The 20,413-nt window shown below is 36.5% G+C and overlaps 1 protein-coding gene across 7 annotated transcripts in view; it reads right to left on the reverse strand.

Annotated features, from left to right (window-relative positions):
* The window catches only part of BANK1 (B cell scaffold protein with ankyrin repeats 1), a 375,144-nt gene that overhangs the window by 194,061 nt on the left and 160,670 nt on the right, over nt 1–20,413 (reverse strand). For 5 of the 7 annotated variants that reach the window (XM_064285500.1, XM_064285498.1, XM_064285501.1 and 2 more), the window contains one exon: nt 19,408–19,440. The exons of the other annotated variants lie outside the window; for them this stretch is intronic. In XM_064285500.1, coding sequence (XP_064141570.1) covers nt 19,408–19,440 — 33 coding nt within the window. The remainder of the gene's footprint in view (nt 1–19,407; nt 19,441–20,413) is intronic. 7 annotated transcript variants of the gene reach the window in all.

A 20,413-nucleotide genomic window follows, 5' to 3' on the forward strand; every position in this document is an offset into this window, starting at 1 on the left:
GGAGACATCAGTAATTACTCACATTCTTGTATACCTCACAGCCAAAGAATCAGTAAATCCTGTTGGCTCTATTGCAAAATACTGGCATATTTTGAATCTGACCACTTTTCACCATCTCGCCTGCTATCATCTTGGTTTAATCTACCTACTATCATTTTGTCATCTATCATCTGGATCATTGCGATAGTGTCCAGTCAGGCCTCATTCCTCTGCCCTTACCCTATACAGTCTGTTGACCATACAGCAGCCAGAAAGACCCTGTTACTTTCAAATCAGAACATGCCACGCCTCTCCTCAGAATTCTCTAATGATTTTCTTTCTCCAAAATCCTCACAGTTGCCTATCAGGCTCTACAGATTCTGGCTTTTGTGACCTTTCTGACTCCTTCTGTTACTGTTCTCTCTCATTTATTCTGCTATGTTGTCTAACTTGCTCTTCCTTGGACATGCCAACCTCATTCCATCTCAGGACCTTTGCATTTCCTGTGCTGTTTTTTCCTCACTGGAATACCTTCCTCTCAATATCTGCATGGCTTGCTTCCTCACGTTTTTCAGGTTGTTACAAAAGGCCTCTTTCTCAGTGAGGACATTCCTAACTACTCTTCAAAACTGCTTCCCCAACTCCTCCCATATGCCCTGCCACACACAATGGTCCTTCCTATTCCGTCTTGGCCTTAAACACTCTTCTCCATCTGACACATTATATATCTTATTTATTCATTTATAATTTGTAATTTGAGCCCCACGAGGGGAGGGGTTTTTGTCTGTTTTGAATTTCCGGCATCTAGAGCTTGGCTGCTAACCCAAAAGGTTGGCAGTTCAAATCCACCAGTTGCTCCTTGGAAGCCCTATGGGGCAGTTCTACTCTGTCTGTAGGGCTGCTATGAGTCAGGAGCAACTTACCAACAACAACACAAATGTTATACAATAAATATTTTTTGAATCAATAAATAGATTGATTTGCTGACCTAAAATCAGATAGATTATTGGTTTTCTGCAATCAGCAAGACCTGAGTAATTTATTAAAAACATACCTAATACTTAGCCTTGAAGTGGTACCATCTATTTCCCTTCTATCCTATATCTTCTAGAGGCAAAACAAGTCAGATACATTCTTTAATTTCTCACACCCATGTATATCACAGGGAAGGTGTTGCTGCATAAGGAGAAATGAAGACGAAATCATGTTGCTTGGGCTCAGAGCTATGATACTTGATACATTTTACTCTTTTTAAAAAATATATAGTTCTGCTTTATTACTAGTATGTAATCAGACCCTAGAGAAGCCTTTATTCAAATTTAAAATAGAAATAATATCCCAGTACTAGTAGGAAAGTACACTTTCTACAACATTGGATTCTATTAAATATACTCTTCTATCTACCCTGTTCTATAGGGTCGCTATGAGTTGGAATCGACTCGATGGCAGTGGTTTGGTGGGTTATCCTCAAGCATCAAGAATGACTGAAATTCATAGTCAATTAACAGAGGTCCTTGGGTGGTGCAAATGGTTTGCAACAGACTGCTAACTTAAAGGTTGGCACTATGAACCCACCCAGCAGTACCACAGAAGAAAAGTCCTGGCAATCTGCTTCTGTTCAGATTACAGCCATGAAAATCATATGGAACAGTTCTAATCTGTAACACATGAGGCTGCCATGAGTTGCGACAGCAACTGACAACAACAAAGTCAATTAATAGAGTAGAATTTCAAAGATCCATATTTTCCCCATGAAATTTTAGTTCGCTTGCTTTTGCATACTTTTCTTCTGAAAGGATAATGCCATTGTGTTTATTTCTTGAGGACCATTCTCTAAAGCTATAGTGTCAGTACTGACTGCTCTAATTAGCATTTATGATTAATTTGCACACCCTGAAATTGCATTTTCTTTTGACCAGCAGGCATGTAAATGACAGCTCTAAACTATTCTGTTCTACACAGGCTAATTGGTTTGAAAAATGCCAAAAGAAAAAATCAAGTTTTGGAGGTTTCTGAGATATTGTAAGTCTAAGAGTTATAAAAACTTAGGGCTCCAAGGGATTTTAAAGGCCATTTAGCTACCATATACAGGATATGATCCTAGGTAGGATACTATAGACCTCCAGCACCTGAAGCAAATATATCAAAGATAATGAATTATCTATTTCAGAACAAGATACTCTTTTAACCTTAAAAAAGTTTTTTTTTTTTTAATGACATGTTAATGGTCTCCATTGGAGAACTGTAAGCACATATGTGCTGTTGCCCTATATTATTTTTATGAATTGCCTTGTTATCTGTGGGAATTTAGTTAATTTTAACTTAATGAGCATAAAAATCAGTACCTACTGACCCAATAGTTATCAAAATCATGTTGCTTGTTTTCATATAATTTGTCTGAATTCCAAGTGTCTATGGCATTTAAAATAATGAAGATCAGAGCAAAGATATTATAAATTCATCTGAATTATACACATTTTATTGCTGTTAGGTGCCATCAAGTCAGTTCTGATTCATAGTGACCATGGGTACAGGAGAACGAAACACTGCCTGGTTCTGCACCAACCTCACAGTCACTGCTATGTTTGAGACCGTAGTTGTAGCCACTGTGTCAATCCGTCTCTTTGAGAGTTCTCTTCTCTTTTGCTGACCCTCTATTTTACCAAGCATGATGTCCTTCCTCAGGGACTGGTCCCTTCTGATAACATGTCCAAAGTACATGAGACAAAGTCTTGCCATCCTCATTTCTAAGGAGCATTCTTGCTGAACTTCTTCCAAGACGGATTTGTTCCTTCTTCTGGTAATTCATCATATTCAATACTCTTTGCCAACACCATAATTCAAAGGCATTGATTCTTCGTCTTCCTTATTCATTGTCCAGTTTTTACAGCATATGAGGTGATGGAAATATACTACAGCTTGGGTCAAGTGCACTTAGTCCTCAAAGTGACATCTTTGCTTTTTAACACTTTAAAGAAGTCTTTTGCAGCAGATTTGCCCAATGCAATGTGTCTTTTGATTTCTCGATTGCTACTTCTGTGGATGTTGAATGTGGATCCAAGTAAAATGAAATCCTTGACAACTTCAGTATTTTCTTCATTGATCATGATGTGGTTTATTGGGTCAGTTGTAAAGAATTTTGTTTTCTTTAAATTGAGGTGTAATCTATGCTGAAGGTTGTAGTCTTTGATTTTCATCAGTAAGTGCTTCAAGTCCTCTTCACTTTCAACAAGCAAGGTTGTTTCATCGGCATATTGCAGGTTGTTAATAAATCTCCCTCCAATCCTGAGACCATGTTCTTCTTCATATAGTCCAGCTTCTCGGATTCTTTGCTCAGCATACAGACTGAATAAATATGGTGAAAAGGTACAACCCTGATGCATGCCTTTCTTGATTTTATACCATGCGGTACTCCCTTTTTCTGTTCAAACAACTGCCTCTTGGTCTATGTACAGGTTTTGCATGAGCACGAGTAAGTGTTCTGGGATTCTCATTCTTTGGAATGTCATCCATAATTTGTTAGGATCTAATTATACATCTGCAATGGCTGAATTTGCCACCCCAGCTGTTTTCCTACAGCCGGAGATTAGGGCAGTGGGACATGCACTCAAGCTGTAACTGAAAGCGTTACCCTGAATGTAAAGAATATTTTCTCTGAAGTGAGGGTAAACATATTCAAATAAATACTGTGAGATAAATCTAGTTTAAGAATGAAATTATGACATCCTCTCAAAAGGTCAAGATTTTCCTCTGTCTAGGAGGCTGAGATGTTTTTTTTTTTTTTTAGGAGGCTGAGATGTGGCTTCTCAGGGTGCAGCTGCTGCTGGAACTAAGTGATCTCTGGAGTTACCAAAAGAGTCATTATTCTTAACATACATTATTTTTTTTTAATAATAAAGATTAAAAATACTGATTATACAATTAGAAGAAATTATGAAGTAAAGGGGAAAAATAATGAATCTTGGAATAAGGGTAACAAATGTCTATATTGTGAGAAATGTGTGTATACTTTGTTTTATGAGAACATAGCATTTCTGATGTAAAAAGCCTGAGTCAGGGATATAATACATGTGAGTATTCCACAAACTGGGAACATAAAAAATGCACTATAGTTGTGTTACAAAATCTTTGCTTTGTTGGAATTTGACTCGAGTTAATTTCACTTGGGGTGGTATAAACTGATAATGCAATAATCTATTCAATTTAAATAGTGTTTCAGTTAAAAAAAAAAAAACACTCAAGGACCATTTATATATTTTACTCATTTTGTTTTTCCTAATGATGCTTGCCTCTGTTTATCCCCCCAAAATATTATATGACTTTGGAGACAATGTTTATTGTCCTGACCATTGCTGCTTCTGCTTCTTCCTGTATAAAACCTGTATGAAGGGAGAATAATGGATACGAACCCAGGAAAATATTTTGAGGGTTATATCCTGTGTATATGTAAAGCGAGTGTATACAGATACTGTTTGCTATTCTAGGAACTTTATGAAAATATGAATCATTTATTATGCAGCAACACATTGAGAAAACAGCAGCTGTGACACCTGTGAATAGTTCTTACTGAGAATTACAAATGGGGATTTTGCTTGACTGTTAAACCAAACGAACACTATTTCAAAGGGAAAGAGATCATTTTAAGCAGTGTTAGACACTGGGCTTAGTGGCCTTGAGAAATGCTTTTCTTAGCAGTCATTCTATTGATGTGTGGCCTAAGGACGGTTTTCCTAATTAATATTTTACAGTTGATAAAAAAAATTTGGAGAATTACTATTACATTTTTTCCAGTTTGAATTAAGCTGTCTCATATATGCTACATTAAGCATATAACCTGTGAAAATAAGTGTAAAGTAATAACTGAAAAGCAAGGATTGTCTCAGAGTAACTGAATGGGCAGAAAGACCACAGCTACCTGGCTTGCCCCTTTCTTCTCTTCTACAAATGTCTGCCTTTATTTCACCTTTTTCCTGCATTCTTCCTTTTTCTCTTTTTTCCCACGAACTTTTCATCTGATTTTAGAGCTGAACAGGCGTGTTTTGGGTAAGTTGTAAAATCAAAACAATGAGACTTTTTGTTTTTATGTGTTGCCGTATTTGCAATTCCTAAAACAGACTGACACACAAAAATTTAAATGAGCTGTTAGTCAGTGAATTGTTTGGTAGCACATGTAAGAAGCAACCTATAAATTGATGGGATTTTTCATATTTTAATCACTTATTATGTTGAAACAATATCACGTAAACATTTGGTTAAATCTCTCTCATCTTCGTCTGTAGTAATGTGTGTCTAGACCCAAACATTACCATAGTAGCACATTATGAGATTAAATAAATACTGTTGCTAAGTGCTCTTAAATGTGTGGGTTCTCTTTCTTTTCCTTTAAGTCAGTCTTCTATTTCACGGATTATTCCCAAAACTAAATATCAGTTTTATAAAAAGCGTTTTGTTTCCAAATCAAGGCAGCATATTCTAATCAAGGAAAATCCCTTCTAGTCCTAAAGTCAGAGAATTTTAAAAAGTCCAAGGCAGAGCTGTTCTACTTGGATGTAGTAATAATGCTGTCTTCAAGGAGGGAAATTCAGCCACTTACTGTTTCTATAGGCTCAGCAACACATGTGAAAGCATTTTTAGGGTGACTAACTCATCCAAAGAAGAACTGCTGGCACAGTGATTAAAAGCATGACTGCTAACCCAAAGGTTGGCAGTTCGAATCCACCACCCACTCCTTGGGAACCCTATGGGGCAGTTCTACTCTGTCCTATAGGGTCGCTACGAGTCAGAGTCGACTCGGCAGCAATGGGTTTAACTCATCGAAATCCTCAGACTTTTCAGGTAGGGCCATTTTTGCTTTTTGGCATGGGTGTTAAAGTTTCCTGATGATCATTTTGATAAAGTGAAGGCGAATAATTCCAAGTAGCAACCTCTTGGATTTATTTCCAAAATGACGCCATATCATATTATACTTCTACTAAAAATTAAGTTTAATAATTTAAATAGTATTTAATAACAAGTAAGAGGATTATAATATAATTTTATATTAAAATAACAGAATATAAAACTACTCGTGGCACAGTAGTTAAGAGCTCAGCTGCTAACACAAAGGTTGGGAGTCTGAATTTACCAGGTGCTCCTTGGAAACCCTGTGAGGCAGTTCTACTCTGTACTATAGGGCTGTCATGAGTCAATCGACTCAATGGCAACAGGTTTTTATACATACATATATATTTACATATATATATAATTGTTATAATAACTATATATACACAGAAAACAACTTGTATGTATATATATATATATATATATGTATATATATATACCTATATAACTGCTAAGAGCAGGAGCAGGGCTCTTAGGGATAAAAAGGATTTTCTTTAGAATTCCTTGATAAATTGTTGAACATGGAAACTGAAATTTTAAGGACATAAGTTGACAAGAAGTAAGATGGCCCAACTCTTTTTGTAGAGAGTTTGCAAAAGCATGGATGTAAGGCCTATATTGGGAGAAGTATTTGGGAAAAACAGGAGCCCTGGTGGCGAAGTGGTTAAGAGCTCAGCTGCTTATCAAAAGGTTGGCAGTTCAAGCCCACCAGCCGCTTCATGGGAGAACTACGTGGCAGTCGGCTTCCTTAAAGATTAAAGCCTTGGAAACACTGTGAGGCAGTTCTACTCTGTCCTATACATTTTCTACAAGTCAAAATCGACTCTGTGGCAGTGGGTTTGGTTTGTCTTTTTTGGGGGGTGGGGAGAAAAAGGGTTAGTCATTATGGATGAAGAGTGGAACCAAGGTCACTGCTACAGCAAAACTCCCTCCATGGCCCCAAACCTTCAGTAATATTTGCTAGTCACACAAAGGTCTTGTGTGAACGGTGTTTGGGGTGAATCTAAGAAAAAGGTCAACATTGTACAGAACTGGGAGAAAGCAGGATGCTACTATTCGGAAAATGAAAATGCGAAAAAGAAGCCAGAGCGGGGAGATATGTGTTATTAGGAAAGATATAAGAATTTCTCACTCTAAAATTTCTACAGATAATTAGAATATAAGACTCACCTAGCTAAAAAGTGGGTTTTAAGTTATTTAAATTCCCAAAGAATAGCATGCCTCAAACTGATAATCGAGTTGCACATGCATAAAAGAATGGAAGGAAACATCAAAATGCTTAAAGTGGTTATTCCCCAAGGGGGAGATTATTAATAATCTTTATAGTTCTCTGTGGAGCCCTGGTGGCACAGTGGTAAAAGAGTTTGACTACTAACCAAAAGGTCAGTAGTTTGAATCCACCAGCTGCTCCTTGGAAGCCCTATGGGGCAGTTCTACTCTGTCCTATAGGGTCGCTATAAGTTGGAATCGACTTGATGGCAATGGGTTTGTTTTGATTTTACAGTTCTCAGTATTTTCCAAATATTCTAAAATACTCATGCATTATTTTTAAATTAAAAGGAAAATATAAGTGAATACATTTCCTCATTGAAATGTACCAGGTATGCTATTTATTTATTTCTGTACCACTGCAGGTTTGATATATATCGTGGCTACATAAAGGAAAGCAAGTATTTAGTTTTATGGACTTATCCTGGACTTTGTCTTCTGCATTCTTTTATTCAACTTGAATGCTCAGTCCTGTATCCACAAAAAGGTGGTCAGGATCCCCGCAAAATGAGGCCAAAGTCCATGAAGGCAAATATCCCAGCTTGGAATGGATGAGTGACCCCATGGATAAGAATTATCTGATCTAGTAAGCCTTTTAAAATGCAGATGTTAATTTTTAAGTAGTGGAGCCCTGGTGGTTAAGTGCTTGACTGCTAACAGAAAGGTCCCAGGTTTAAACCCACCAGCCACTCCCTGGAAGAAAAATGCGACAGTTGGCTTCCATAAAGATTTACAGCCTAGGAAACCCTGTCCTACAGGGTCACTATGAGTCATATCGACTCAACGGCAATGGGTAATGGGTTTTATTCAAATCCTAATTTAAGAAGGAAAATGAAATTTGAGTCATTTCTGTGAAATTAAAATGGATGTATGCTTACATATTTTGTTCTTAAAATATCAACAATGTGTGTGATATATTCCACTGGTTAAAGAATAAGAACCATATCAAATTCTTAGAAAAGCACATGCATTAGTAATACAGTAGGAAAAGATATTTAGTGGGCGTCCAGTTGCTTCAATTATTATTAAAGTCATCAAATCTATCTTCATAAATTAAACTTTTTTTCTTACCAATAATAACATGGACTATAATAATAAAGATTTATTTCAATGGCAACTGTTGAGCTCTCACTTTCTCTCTCCTCACACACACTCGCACATACACACAAGAGCTTTACTTTATAATGTTCTACATCGAATCAAAGATATCAATAAATGTCAATCTTTTTTTTTTTTCTTCCTAACTATGAGTCAGAATCGACTCCATGGCAACGGGTTTGATTTTTTGGTTTTTAATCTGTTTTATTCTTTCTCTTCTTGAAAAGATGAATAATGATAACATTCAGAAAAGAGAACCACTTCACAAAAAGAGTGAATAAAAGAAAGAAAAGTTGCATTGCACTTTTCACTTTTATTTTTAGTTAAAAAAATAAAAAATCTCATTCCCTGGATTTTAAAATATCTACCACTAATGTTTGTATGAGTTCTTTTGGGCTCCAAAACCAACATTTCTTGGTATATATTAACATCCCATAGAAAATGTTACAGGCTTTAAAAAAATAAATACATAGCCTTTCCTATGCCATTATTATAAATAAGTCAAAGGGTAATATGTATTTTATTTTGAAAACTCGCTTAAGATGTCTAGATTTTCTGCTCCAAGAAGTCAGAGCTTACGTATGCTCTGCCTTCCTTCTTTCCACAAATGCGTATTCTGTTCCCTTCTCTCAGATGCATCCTTCATTTTTCTCCATTACATTCCACTTATTTAAAATCTTTTTAAATTCATGATTTGCCTTCTTAAAACAAAATCCATGTGATCACAATTTTTTCAGCTGTGACACTGCCTTCAATTTCAGCCTCTTTTTATACGTATAGGGATGTTTTGGACATTTTTATGTTCGTCCCTTTCATCACCTGCTAGTACAGCTTTATTTGTCAGGAACAAGTTCAGCACCGAGGGGGCTGTTTCTTCTGCCTGGTGTACTTTGCTCATAGAGTACACTACCACCAAGGGCTTCAGCCTCAAGCCTTCATGATGTAGGGACAGAGATTGCACAGTTTCTCTTTTTTTTTACATATAAAAATACCCTTTTTCCATTAAATGCAGATGTGACTGGAGTCAGGAATTAGTCCATGCGCTCTGCCAGAAAATCCCATAAATGTTTTTTCCGAACAAGTCTTCTAACTCCCACTAGAAACGGTTATCTGCTGCTCCGTTAGACATTGTTTCATTTAAGCGTGATATGCTACAATCCAGGATAAATATCAATTTACTTTGTACATAACTGTTTTGAGAAAAAAGTCCTACATATTTGTTTCTGCAAGTCATTTTTAAAAATAAAAATAAGCAGAAATATTTAAAATAAAAATGTAAATACATTTCCCAATTTAATTTAAGAACTTTCATGGATGTAGGGACAGCTTTTTCTCCTTTTTGGCTCCTTGGCTCCAAAGCTTATAATTATACTGTTTTTTCATATAAGACTCAATAAATAGAGTTATTGATATATGTTGTATATTACCAGAATATAAATAATAAAGATGAATACTGAAAAGTGATATGGAAATGGTATTTAATTTTAAGGAAAACAAAGATGTATGGTAGCGTAAAAAGAAAAAAATTATAGGGAAAATAGTTGGGCTTAGATGAGAAATCCAATTCTGCAAGATTAGCAGTATAACATCCAACAAATGACATTCTCTTCGAAGATCAATTCCGTGGTCTGTAAACATGAGTAAAAAATGCCTATTGTGCACAGATTAGCAGAGGGATCGAATGTGAGAGCACCACACGTAATGTCTGACACAGAAGCATTCACTAAGGGCTAGTGGGCTAGTTTATCTTCTGTTCTTTCCCTTCCTTTCTTGATGTCAGACCCGTATGGAACAAAAGGAACCAGGATGAACAGGGTGAACTTTAAGATGCCCTTCAGGTAATGTTATAAGAATAAGGCTACTAATCTCCATGATCTTAAATCTGAAGTTTTAATATGAACAGCCAATTCATAATTTTATGGTGAACGTTTATAACCAAGAAAAGTCAAAGCAGCCTCCATTCTGATCCTGGGTATTTTTGTAGCTGTGTATTTCCATATAAATATGCTACCAAACTTGCCCCAAACCTACGGTATTTATAATTCCATTATTGAAAATCATTCATTTAAATCATTCTCAGTAATCATCCTACTAGTCAGTATCAACAATAAATAGTATTATGTTCAGTAATTGGCCACTGGCTATAAAATTTACTAAGTGGACAGTAACAAATGTGAAACTAAACTGCAGAATTCTCTGATATTCACAAGAGCAGTATTATATGATCTCTTTCCCTCCCTTGCCGTTTGCAGTAATATAATAAGTACATACTTCTAAATAGGCATTTGACATAAATACCTAATGTTGCTGTCCAGAAAACCCAGTGCCGTCGAGTCAATTCTGACTCATGGCAACTCGTTGCTAGGACAAATATTTAAAAGTTAGAAAACTGGCATATTTAGATATTTTGTCCCTAATAAAATAAATTTTATTAAGAAAAACATGGAAATATAATCACAAAATATCTCTAGATATTTAGATAAATTATAGGTAAATGTGGTAGATAATGTCTTAATGCACTGTATTGGACTGTATCTAGTTCTTAAAGGATAAGACGAAAGCCGTTTGTGAAGGATTTGGAGAGTCTCAAGAAAATTAAGTGTGGGTATTGACACTAAAACACTGGAATATTTGCCAAGATCAAAACCGCTTGTACTGTGATAATGAACAGCTTTAAATGTCTCTTTCACTAATGGTAAGTTCCTGGAAGCTCCTAGATTTTTTTTTTTTTTTTTTGGTTTAATATTTCTTCTATCTGAATTTTACTTTTCCTTAGTCATATAGAACTATAGGAAAACAATATTTATTTATGAACTTATCCAAGCAAAGAATTTTATAATTTTTCTTAGAAGAGTCTTTAATACTGCTATTATTCAGTAAATGAACATTTATTATCTATAATCTGGGAGACATTATGCTAAATGCTATGGAGAATACAGAAAAAACAGAGCATGGCACTTACCACCAAGAGCCAAGAAGATGACAAAATCAACATCGATTGGTTAATTTATTCAATAAATACATAGTGAACCCATGATATTTGACAAAAACTGTGTTAGGGGCTGGGGATGATGTGATAAACAAGATAAATGGAATTCATAATCTATTGGAGAGACATGCATGGGGAAAAAAATAAAACTCTCATTAGCATGTACTTTAAATTGTAACAAGTCTCACAATGGAAAGGGCAAGGGTCCCCCAGGACTGAGTAGCAGGAGAACAATCCATAGTGATAGCTAACTTTTACCGAGTGCTTATTATTTTCCAAGTATTGTCCTACATGTTTTATGTATATATTTCATTCTCATAACAATGCTATGAAGAGAGGTGTTATCTTTATCTCCTTACAGATGAGGAAACTGAAGCACAGAAATGTTAAGTGATTTACTTAACGGTGCATGACTAGAAAGTAGCAGAGCCAATATTTAGACATAGGCAGGTGTCTCTAGGGCACACGCTTGCAGCTGCAGTCACATAATGTCCTTAGACTGTGCTAAAATTTAAAATCTATGACGTGGATTTATACCATAAGTGCGACAATGGGCTCAAACATACCAACAATTGTGAGGATGGCACAGGAATGGGCAATATTTTGTTCCGTTTTACATAAGGTCGCAGTGAGTCATGGACAACTTGAAGGCAACTAACAACAACAACAAAGACATCAGTATATTTTATTTTGGAGAAAGAGTTCTAGGTAGAGGTAATAGCTCGAAACACTGAAATGAAGGAAGGACAAGTGGTCTTTGGTAACTGAGGTGTGTAGTAAAAGACGACGCTAAAATGGTGGGCTGGGCTGCACTGTAGCGGATCTTTGGTACACAACTGGATATATGATGGTTTAAAGCCACAAAAGATGAGGTAGGAAGATCAGGTAAGACGATTTTTCAGGACAACAGACCAAAAAAGAAACAATGAAGGCACAAACCAAGGGAGCCACACAAGGAATGAGAAAAGGGGAATACTTTTGATAGGTTGGTTGTATGTAAATAGAATTGTCAAGACATGGTAATCTGGATTGATGGTACCAAACTGATGCTCTAGATAGATTTGTGTGCAGCAGAGGGAAGCTGTAGAACGCTTATATAAGGAAGCTATGAGAACTGGTTCTGGATTTAGTCAGATGTGACACTATTAGCTGAGTGACCCTGGGCAAGATATTTCATCTCTATCAGTCTATTCCCTCATCCAAAAAATGGCAAATAGTACACTCAAATGTTTGTTGAGAAGTTTAATTGAAATAATGGAATTAGAGTGTTTCACACATGATACATAGTTATTTTCCATAAACAATAGTTACTGCCTTCATTATTGAGGAGTTGGAGATGACTTTCCGGTTTTAGGCCAAGTCAATGAGCAGAAAATTATGTCATTATCCAGGATGGGGGACAAAGAATCACTAGAATATAATCAGATCTAGATGCCTGTAATATAGTCATGGGGACATGCCTAGCTTGAAAATTGAAACTGTAGGCATAAGTCAAGAAATACATCTGGGTTAGAGACAATGATTTAGGTATTAATCACATAGAGAAGACAGTGTAGAAAGAAACTTATCTGATATGGCAAGAGAAAGAAACCACAAGGGGTCAATGGAGATTCAGGGTGAGGACAGGGTCAGGTAAACTAGTGACAAAGCCTAGGTCAGAGTAAGTCTGAGAGTAATCCATTGGATTTGATATATGGTAGATTATTCACAGCCTTTGACGGAGCAACTTTGGTAGTGGGCTGACAGCAAACCTTTGACCAAAAGAAAGAAATCAGTGAAATGAAGTGGTAGCTGGTATAGACCATTCTTTCAGTTAATTCTAGTATTGAAAAGAGAACTTAAAGACAGAGCAGGGTCGTTGGGAAACGATATATATGTGTACATGTATGTGTATGTATATATATATTTTCCCAATCATATATACATATATATATATATATGTATGATTTGAGCATGTTTGTTCAGAGAAGAGTCAAGAGTGAGCATGGTGGTGACAGTGGTTAATGATGCAAGAGCAAGAGAAGGTATAATTGATGGTGAGGTCTAAAGCTGATAGGAATAACAATAAATCAAAATAAAAGAAAGTAAATGCAATATCATTTATTGTGGATCTACTATATATTTAATGTTTTAACATTTACTGCATCAAATCCTAAAAACAATTCTGTAAGGCATTATTTTTCCCATTTGCAGATAAAGAAACTGAAGCTGAGAGAAAATAAAGGGTAAAGAGGTTGCCCAAGGATGCACTCCTGGAATTTGATGAAGTTGGGACTCAAATCTAGACCTAGCTAACCCCCGAGACCCTGTAAGTACAGGTAAGTGAAAAATGTGAAAAAGTAGAGAGGTGAATTGAGGGAGCTTACACAGAATGTTTACAGCTGTAGCGCTAGAGCATCAACACTGGGTTTGAGGACTTGGGGAAGGGAAAAAACCTGTAATAGCTGCTACGGTGCATTAAATGGGATTTTAAAAAGAGAATGCTAAGTAGCTCCAAAAGCACAACCAAGACAGGAATTTGTAATGCATGCAGTCAAGTGACTTGTTTCAGTTTCTTCAGTTCTAACAGAGCATCAATACTGAACAAAGGCCAGAATTCTAAAATTCATTGTAGACTGGCCTGTTAAAAATATATGCTGCAGATAACAGGTCTACGAATTCCCTAGAACAAAGCTTCTGACTATATAGAGAATATGACCAATTATTTTATTTAAACTATGAAACCTAGTGGTGATATCATTGGGTAAATAAGATCACACAAGTCCTAAAATCTGGCACTTGCCTTCTGCTCCATTATTATAGATTGTATTGTGCCGCCACATGGCCCACATGGAAAAGACACCAAGAGTGTGGCTACATAACCATTTGCTAAAGAGATCAGGCCTGTGACTGATGGATCTAATCAACCATCTCAGCAGAAGCCTTGTCAGTTTAAACTTAAAGGGACAGAGACAGGACAAAATGAAGGAAAACTGTTTACCTCCTGGAATTTTATAGGCAGAAAATTGACCAGGAGCTATATGGTTGTGAACATCCATTGTCCTCTCAGAAAAGGAAAGAATAACCCTGGGAGCAGTTCAGAGATCAGCAGGACTACTGGAAGTAGCACAGGGAGCAGGACCACTGTTCCCTTGGTTTCAAAGGATGGAGCTAATGCCTGGATTTCAAACTCTAGAGCCACCACCTCAGTTCTGGAGGATGGGGCTGCCATTCCAGTGGACTGGAAGAATGAGGCCACCACCCAAAGGTAAGAGGGTAGGGTTGCTGTGCTGGTGGGCTGGGAGAATGGGGCTTCCCAAGGCCATGAGGGTGGGGTCACCATCCTGTGAGCCTGGAAAAGTTGGGCTACTGCCCAGAGTCTATAGGATTGGGTCAAGGCCCAAATGGTCCCAGAGAAGAGAGGATTATTTCCAAGCCTTGAGATTTAATGAGATTTGTCCTGTTGGATTTTAGGCTTGCTTGGTACCCATGACCTTTTTTCCCTCCAATTTCTCCCTTTTGGAATAGGAATGACTACCTTATGCTTGTTTTAACATTGTTTCGCCATTGTATTTTGGAAGCAGATCAACTGTATTCAGGGTTTCACAGAGGAATTTTGCACCAGGATATAACACACCCACAGTCTCACTCATAGTTGATTTTGATGATTCAAACTATGAGATTTTGGACTTAGATTTAATGCTAGAATTGGGTAAGACTTTTGGGGATAATGTGATAAGATGATTGTATTTTGCATGTGAGAAGGACATAAATTTGGGGGGCGAAAGGGTAGAGCATTATGGATTGAATTGTGTCCCACAAAAAGTTATGTTGAAGTCCTAACTCTTATACCTATAAATATGACTCAGTTTGGAAATATAGGTTTTCTTTTGGTATGTTAATGAAATCATACCAGAGAAGAGTGAGTCCAAACCTAATTACTTCTTAATGGTATCTTGTGGAAAGAGAGGAATAGAAACAGAGAAACACATAGAGGGAGAAGACTGACACAACATGACGATTGTCTACAAACGAAGTAACACCAGGGATTGCCCGCAGTCACCAGAAACTGGGATAGAGGCCCACAGAAGGAATTGACACAGCCAAGACCCTGATTTGGACTTTTAGCCTCCTGAGCTGTAAGAAAATTAATTTTGGTCTTTAAAGCTACCCACTTGTGGTAGTTCTGTTACAGCTGCACTCAGAAACTAAGACATTCGTCAATAAGCAAATACATGCCAAGTACTTTCCATGTCCCTGACACACTAGTGGGAGCTATGGAGGGAAACCATTACTCATTAGGAGCGTCTAGATTTGTCAGAAAGAAAAACTGCATAAGCAACATGGGGTATGTCACCATTTGAAATGAATTACATATTACTAAACGAAATGGAAACACTCTACTTCAGAAACCAAAACCAAAAAAAAAAAAAAAAAAATCATTGCGGTCAAGTCAATTCCAACTCATAGCAACCCTATAGGACAGAGTATAACTGCCACATAGAGTTTCTAAGGAGCAGCTGGTGGATTCCAACAATCAATCTTTTTGGTTAGCAACCTGAGCTCTTAACCACTGTGTAACCAGGGCTCCTCTTGAGAAGAACAGAGTATATATAAAGTTCTGAGCAATGCTGAGAATGGGAGAAATAAAGGGTGAAGAAGGATCAGTGTTCACTGACCTAGAGACAAAATCTAACTTTCAAGTCATAGATTCTCTGCTGTCAATTATTGCTTTATATTAGGAATGTTCTAAGTTTGTCAACATTTCCCCCTTCTTATTTCACTCCAAATCTTTAGCCATTTAAAAGAGGGTCACTGTCAGCCAAACACTAGAAGGCAACACACATACACACACACACACACACACACTTGAGCCCAATGTCCACATAAGAAAAGAAGTGTCAGGAAAGGCCAATGAGGGCAAGATGTCACAGGAATCCCATTTCAGACTGAGCAATGGAAAGATTTCCAGGTGGGAGTCCTCCTGAAAAGCCAGCAGAAGAATGTACATGGAAAGCTGATTCTCCTACTTCTGTTGGTTAATTCCATGGCTGGCCAACAGAGGAGAATGTGCTCCCCACTCTGTTTATAAACTGATGTACAGGTAGTGGCTGACTTATGATGTATTTGAGTTACAACAAACCTCACTTACAATCAGCAGTGTATCTGGAAAATTGCATTTTCCTAGGAGGAAGTTACAGGAAAATGCATGCAGAATATATAGAAAAAATTGCTGAGTTATGTGAGCACACTTCAAGCATTTGATCAGGATAATATGATGGAAGAGATAGGTGGAAAAATCATCCCTGTGGCAAGAATGCTTAACTTAGAACTTGATATTGCCAATGTGGAACAGCTCATAGATCATAAAGAAGGGGAATTGATGGGTCAGGGCTGAATTTTGAAGAGGAAAGAAATGCTAAAGAAGACAGAAATAATGAGGAAGAGGAAGGAGAGAAGTTGTCAAAAAGTTTTACAGTGAAAGAATTAGCTGGAGTTATTTCTAAACTAAATCAGGGGCTTCAGTTGCTTGAAAACATAGACCCAAAATGCTGATCACTTTGCTTTAGTTGATATGCAGATTCAGGAAGCAATGAGATGTTACTGTGAATTATATGAAGAAAAAAAGAAAAAGGCCACACAGACAACTCTCACTAATTTTTCAACTAGAAATGCCACCCCCATTCCCAAGGGTAATTCAGATGACCCAGAATCTTCTACAAGTAGAGTTATTACTGCCACTGATAAAATGCCAATGTCATCCAACTCTTCATCACCAAAGTAAATTTTTATGTGTATTTTTTTAATGTATGTATGTATGTATTAAAATACACCTATAAGTTTATATGTAATGTTTCTACCCCCAAAATAAATAAAGATCAGATTTATAAGGATACTGATAATAAAAGGCCAATAATAATAATGAAAACTAAAAAAAAAAAAAAAATTGATTTACATCAGAATCAACTTACAACAGACTGATAAGTTGTGGACTACCCATAATTTTGTTAACTGTTTTAAACTGATGGGGATGGATGAGGTGAGATACTCAAGTAGCAATTTTAAAGGTATGGGTTTATGAAATTATGGGTTGTAGAAATACATGGTATTATTTTCCAGTAACAGTACTGAAAATATGAAAGAAATATAGGTGTTAATTAGATAACTTTATCAAAATATGAAAGTTACTCACTCATTATGAAGAGGCTCTATGAATAGATTGTATATAAATGATTAAAGTTATAGTATTAAATTAATTAAAAATTTCCAAGATTTAATTAATTAAATTAAAAATTACTCCTCTCAAAGGAAAAATTTCATGAAGAAGTATAAGGAATGTGATTTGAGAAGATCATTTCTTTTTTTCATAGCCTACACTGAGATGTTGCTGTTTATGAATGATTACTAATGCTTTTCTTTTTTCTGTTTTTTTTTTTTTTAAGTCGTTATTGGCTTTTTCCTTCTACCCACTTTATTCAGTGATGCCCAGATCCAGTGCATTATAACTCCCTGTGAGATACTAAAATGAACAATGTTTCACTGATGGGGAATTAGGAAGAAGTGAATAAATCAGAAAATCAACTGGAAGCAAAAAAATTTGTCTGAATTTGAAAATATGTATTTCTTCAGTAGAGAAGTATGGCCCACTGGCAGATTGTCAATTTCAAACATGAAAGGCTATCTTATCCTTTCAACTCTTCTGAAGGAATAGTTCAGGAAAATTTGAATGCATGGGATAATATGCGATTTACCATAATGTGATTATAACACTAAAACTATACAAATATTTCTATAGAAACAAGTATTTTACCAGCATAATGATTTCGCACAGTTTTTTCTAATAGGTTTAGATATATTCTTAAGAAGACATGGAGATCAATCACTAGAAAAGGGCATCGTGTCCAGTAGAGGGTCAGCGAAAACAAGAGAAACCCTCAGCGAGATGTGTTGACATGGTAGCCACAACAATGGATGAAAACATACCAGTCAATGATCACGAAGATGGTGCAGGACCGAACAACATTTTGTTGCATTACACTTAATGTTGCCATGACTTGGACTCAACCAGATGGCAACAAACAACAATAACAACCACAATTTAGAATATATAATGTCACCATGTAGTTATATGCCACACTTTCACTGAAGAGGATATGACTTCTGGGTTTGTATAAATAAAATTGATAAGAGTAATTTATGTGGAAAATAAACCAAAACAGGAAACACACTTTTCCAAGTGTGTCACAAGCTATCCAAACACACATGTTCCAATTTCCTTAACCACACACTTGCAAAAAGGCCTTCGGTGGCTTGCAAAATTATGGTACCTAAAGTTATCCACAGTCATAAAATTCACCTGTAGAGCTGATGACCCTTGCGATATCTACAGGCACATCCTTGCTAACAGCAGAGTGTTCACAAAATAGTGTATTTATCCTATAAGGGTAACACTCCGGCAGAACAGAGCAGCTCACAAAGAGAGAGGATATATAAAATCGTTTAACAAACGTCACAGAATAGTTTTCATGTATAACTGCAGAATGAGAATGCAGCCACTATAAAAGAGTAAATAGTCAGATATAGACAATGATAGCAATTAACTCCTGTCCATGGTCTTAGTGCAGGGGCGGAGGTGTAAATATTGAAAAGATAGGAAAGAAAAAAAAAAATTATTGCCTACATGTGTCAACCGTCACCTCCTACCCTCGTACTTACATTTGTGCCTGCTGTCATCATTGTCTTAAAAAAAAACCACCCAAACCCAGTGCCGTCGAGTCGATTCCAACTCATAGCGACCCTACAGGACAGAGTAGAACTGCCCCATAGAGTTTCCAAGGAGCGCCTGGCAGATTTGAACTGCCAACCCTTTGGTTAGCCGCCGTAGCACTTAACCACTATGCCACCAGTGTTTCCACTCATTGTCTAGTATTATATTATTTATGGAGCCCATGTTGTTCACATGGGGCTACCTCATGTCAAAAACTGAGCCTCACTGAAGAGCAAGAAATGGAAGCATTGCTCTATGGAAATCAGGGTTTATCTTAGGAAGTATCCCTGGATGCTAAGGTTTCTAGGGAAGTTTTTAACTTAAGTTCACTAGTAGCTAAAAATTCAGGAATATGGTTGTACAGAGTTGGAGACAGGCATCCAGACTGTACCAAATAATGATGATATGGGAAAATGTCCAAGGCTGAGTTGACTCATTTACTTACCTGAGATAGATGCCATGTTGCCCTGGTCAATGACTATATGCAAAGAATAATTACAAAAATTAATGCATTTATCAAATCAAGACAGAGAATATATACATGAGATTCACTATTTAAAATCCTTTTAGGATTAAAAATAATGCTTATTCCTGATTTGAATTCTATAGCCTAAAATCAGCAATTCATTAATTTTACTACAAATTTTTATGTTCTGTATTTATTTTAAAGACTTCCTACTGTCCTTCCAGATAGTGGATGATAGCCATGCTCTTCTGATAAGTATTTCTCTACTTCTTACAAATGGAAAGAAGTTACATCAGTTGTCATTTTACTCTCTGGGAACCACAAATAGTAACAATTCTTTAAAAGTTCAGTATCAGATTGACTTTATATAATAACTAGAATAAATGGTAAAACAACCAGATACATTTATAGCATTCCAATGTACTATATAAACTTCACTGGCAATAAAATTATTACTTTTTTTAGAATCCAAAGACAAATTTGACATATTAACCTGCAAAATCACTGCCCTATTACACTTGCCTGGTGGCACAATGGTTAAGAGATAAGTCTGCTAACCGAAAGGTCAGCAGTTTGAATCCACCAGCTGCTCCTTGGAAACCCCTTGGGGCAATTTTACTCTTTCCTACAGAGTCACTACGAGTCAGAATCCACTTGACGGCAACAGGTATCAGAAGCGTAACTCACTTTTTGGAGCAAATTGTGCATACCTTTGTTACAAACAGAAAGCTGTTGCCTTTCTAAACAAAATTATGGACACCAAAATTGTGTTTTACATACCAAGGCATTAACCCTTCTTTATAAAATCTCTATTTGGTTGCATGCTTACAAAACTACGTCCTTTGAGAGGCCTTCTGAAATTAGGTGTTTCAACCTACGTAAGGAAATGGGACTTAACAGGGATAGAGAAGACATCACTTAAGAGAAGCAAATTTAAACAGCGTGAATTAACTTTTTATTGATCAGGCTCTTTGAATGATGAGAA

Source organism: Loxodonta africana, chromosome 5 (genome assembly GCF_030014295.1).
Source record: "Loxodonta africana isolate mLoxAfr1 chromosome 5, mLoxAfr1.hap2, whole genome shotgun sequence".
NCBI lineage: Eukaryota > Metazoa > Chordata > Mammalia > Proboscidea > Elephantidae > Loxodonta > Loxodonta africana.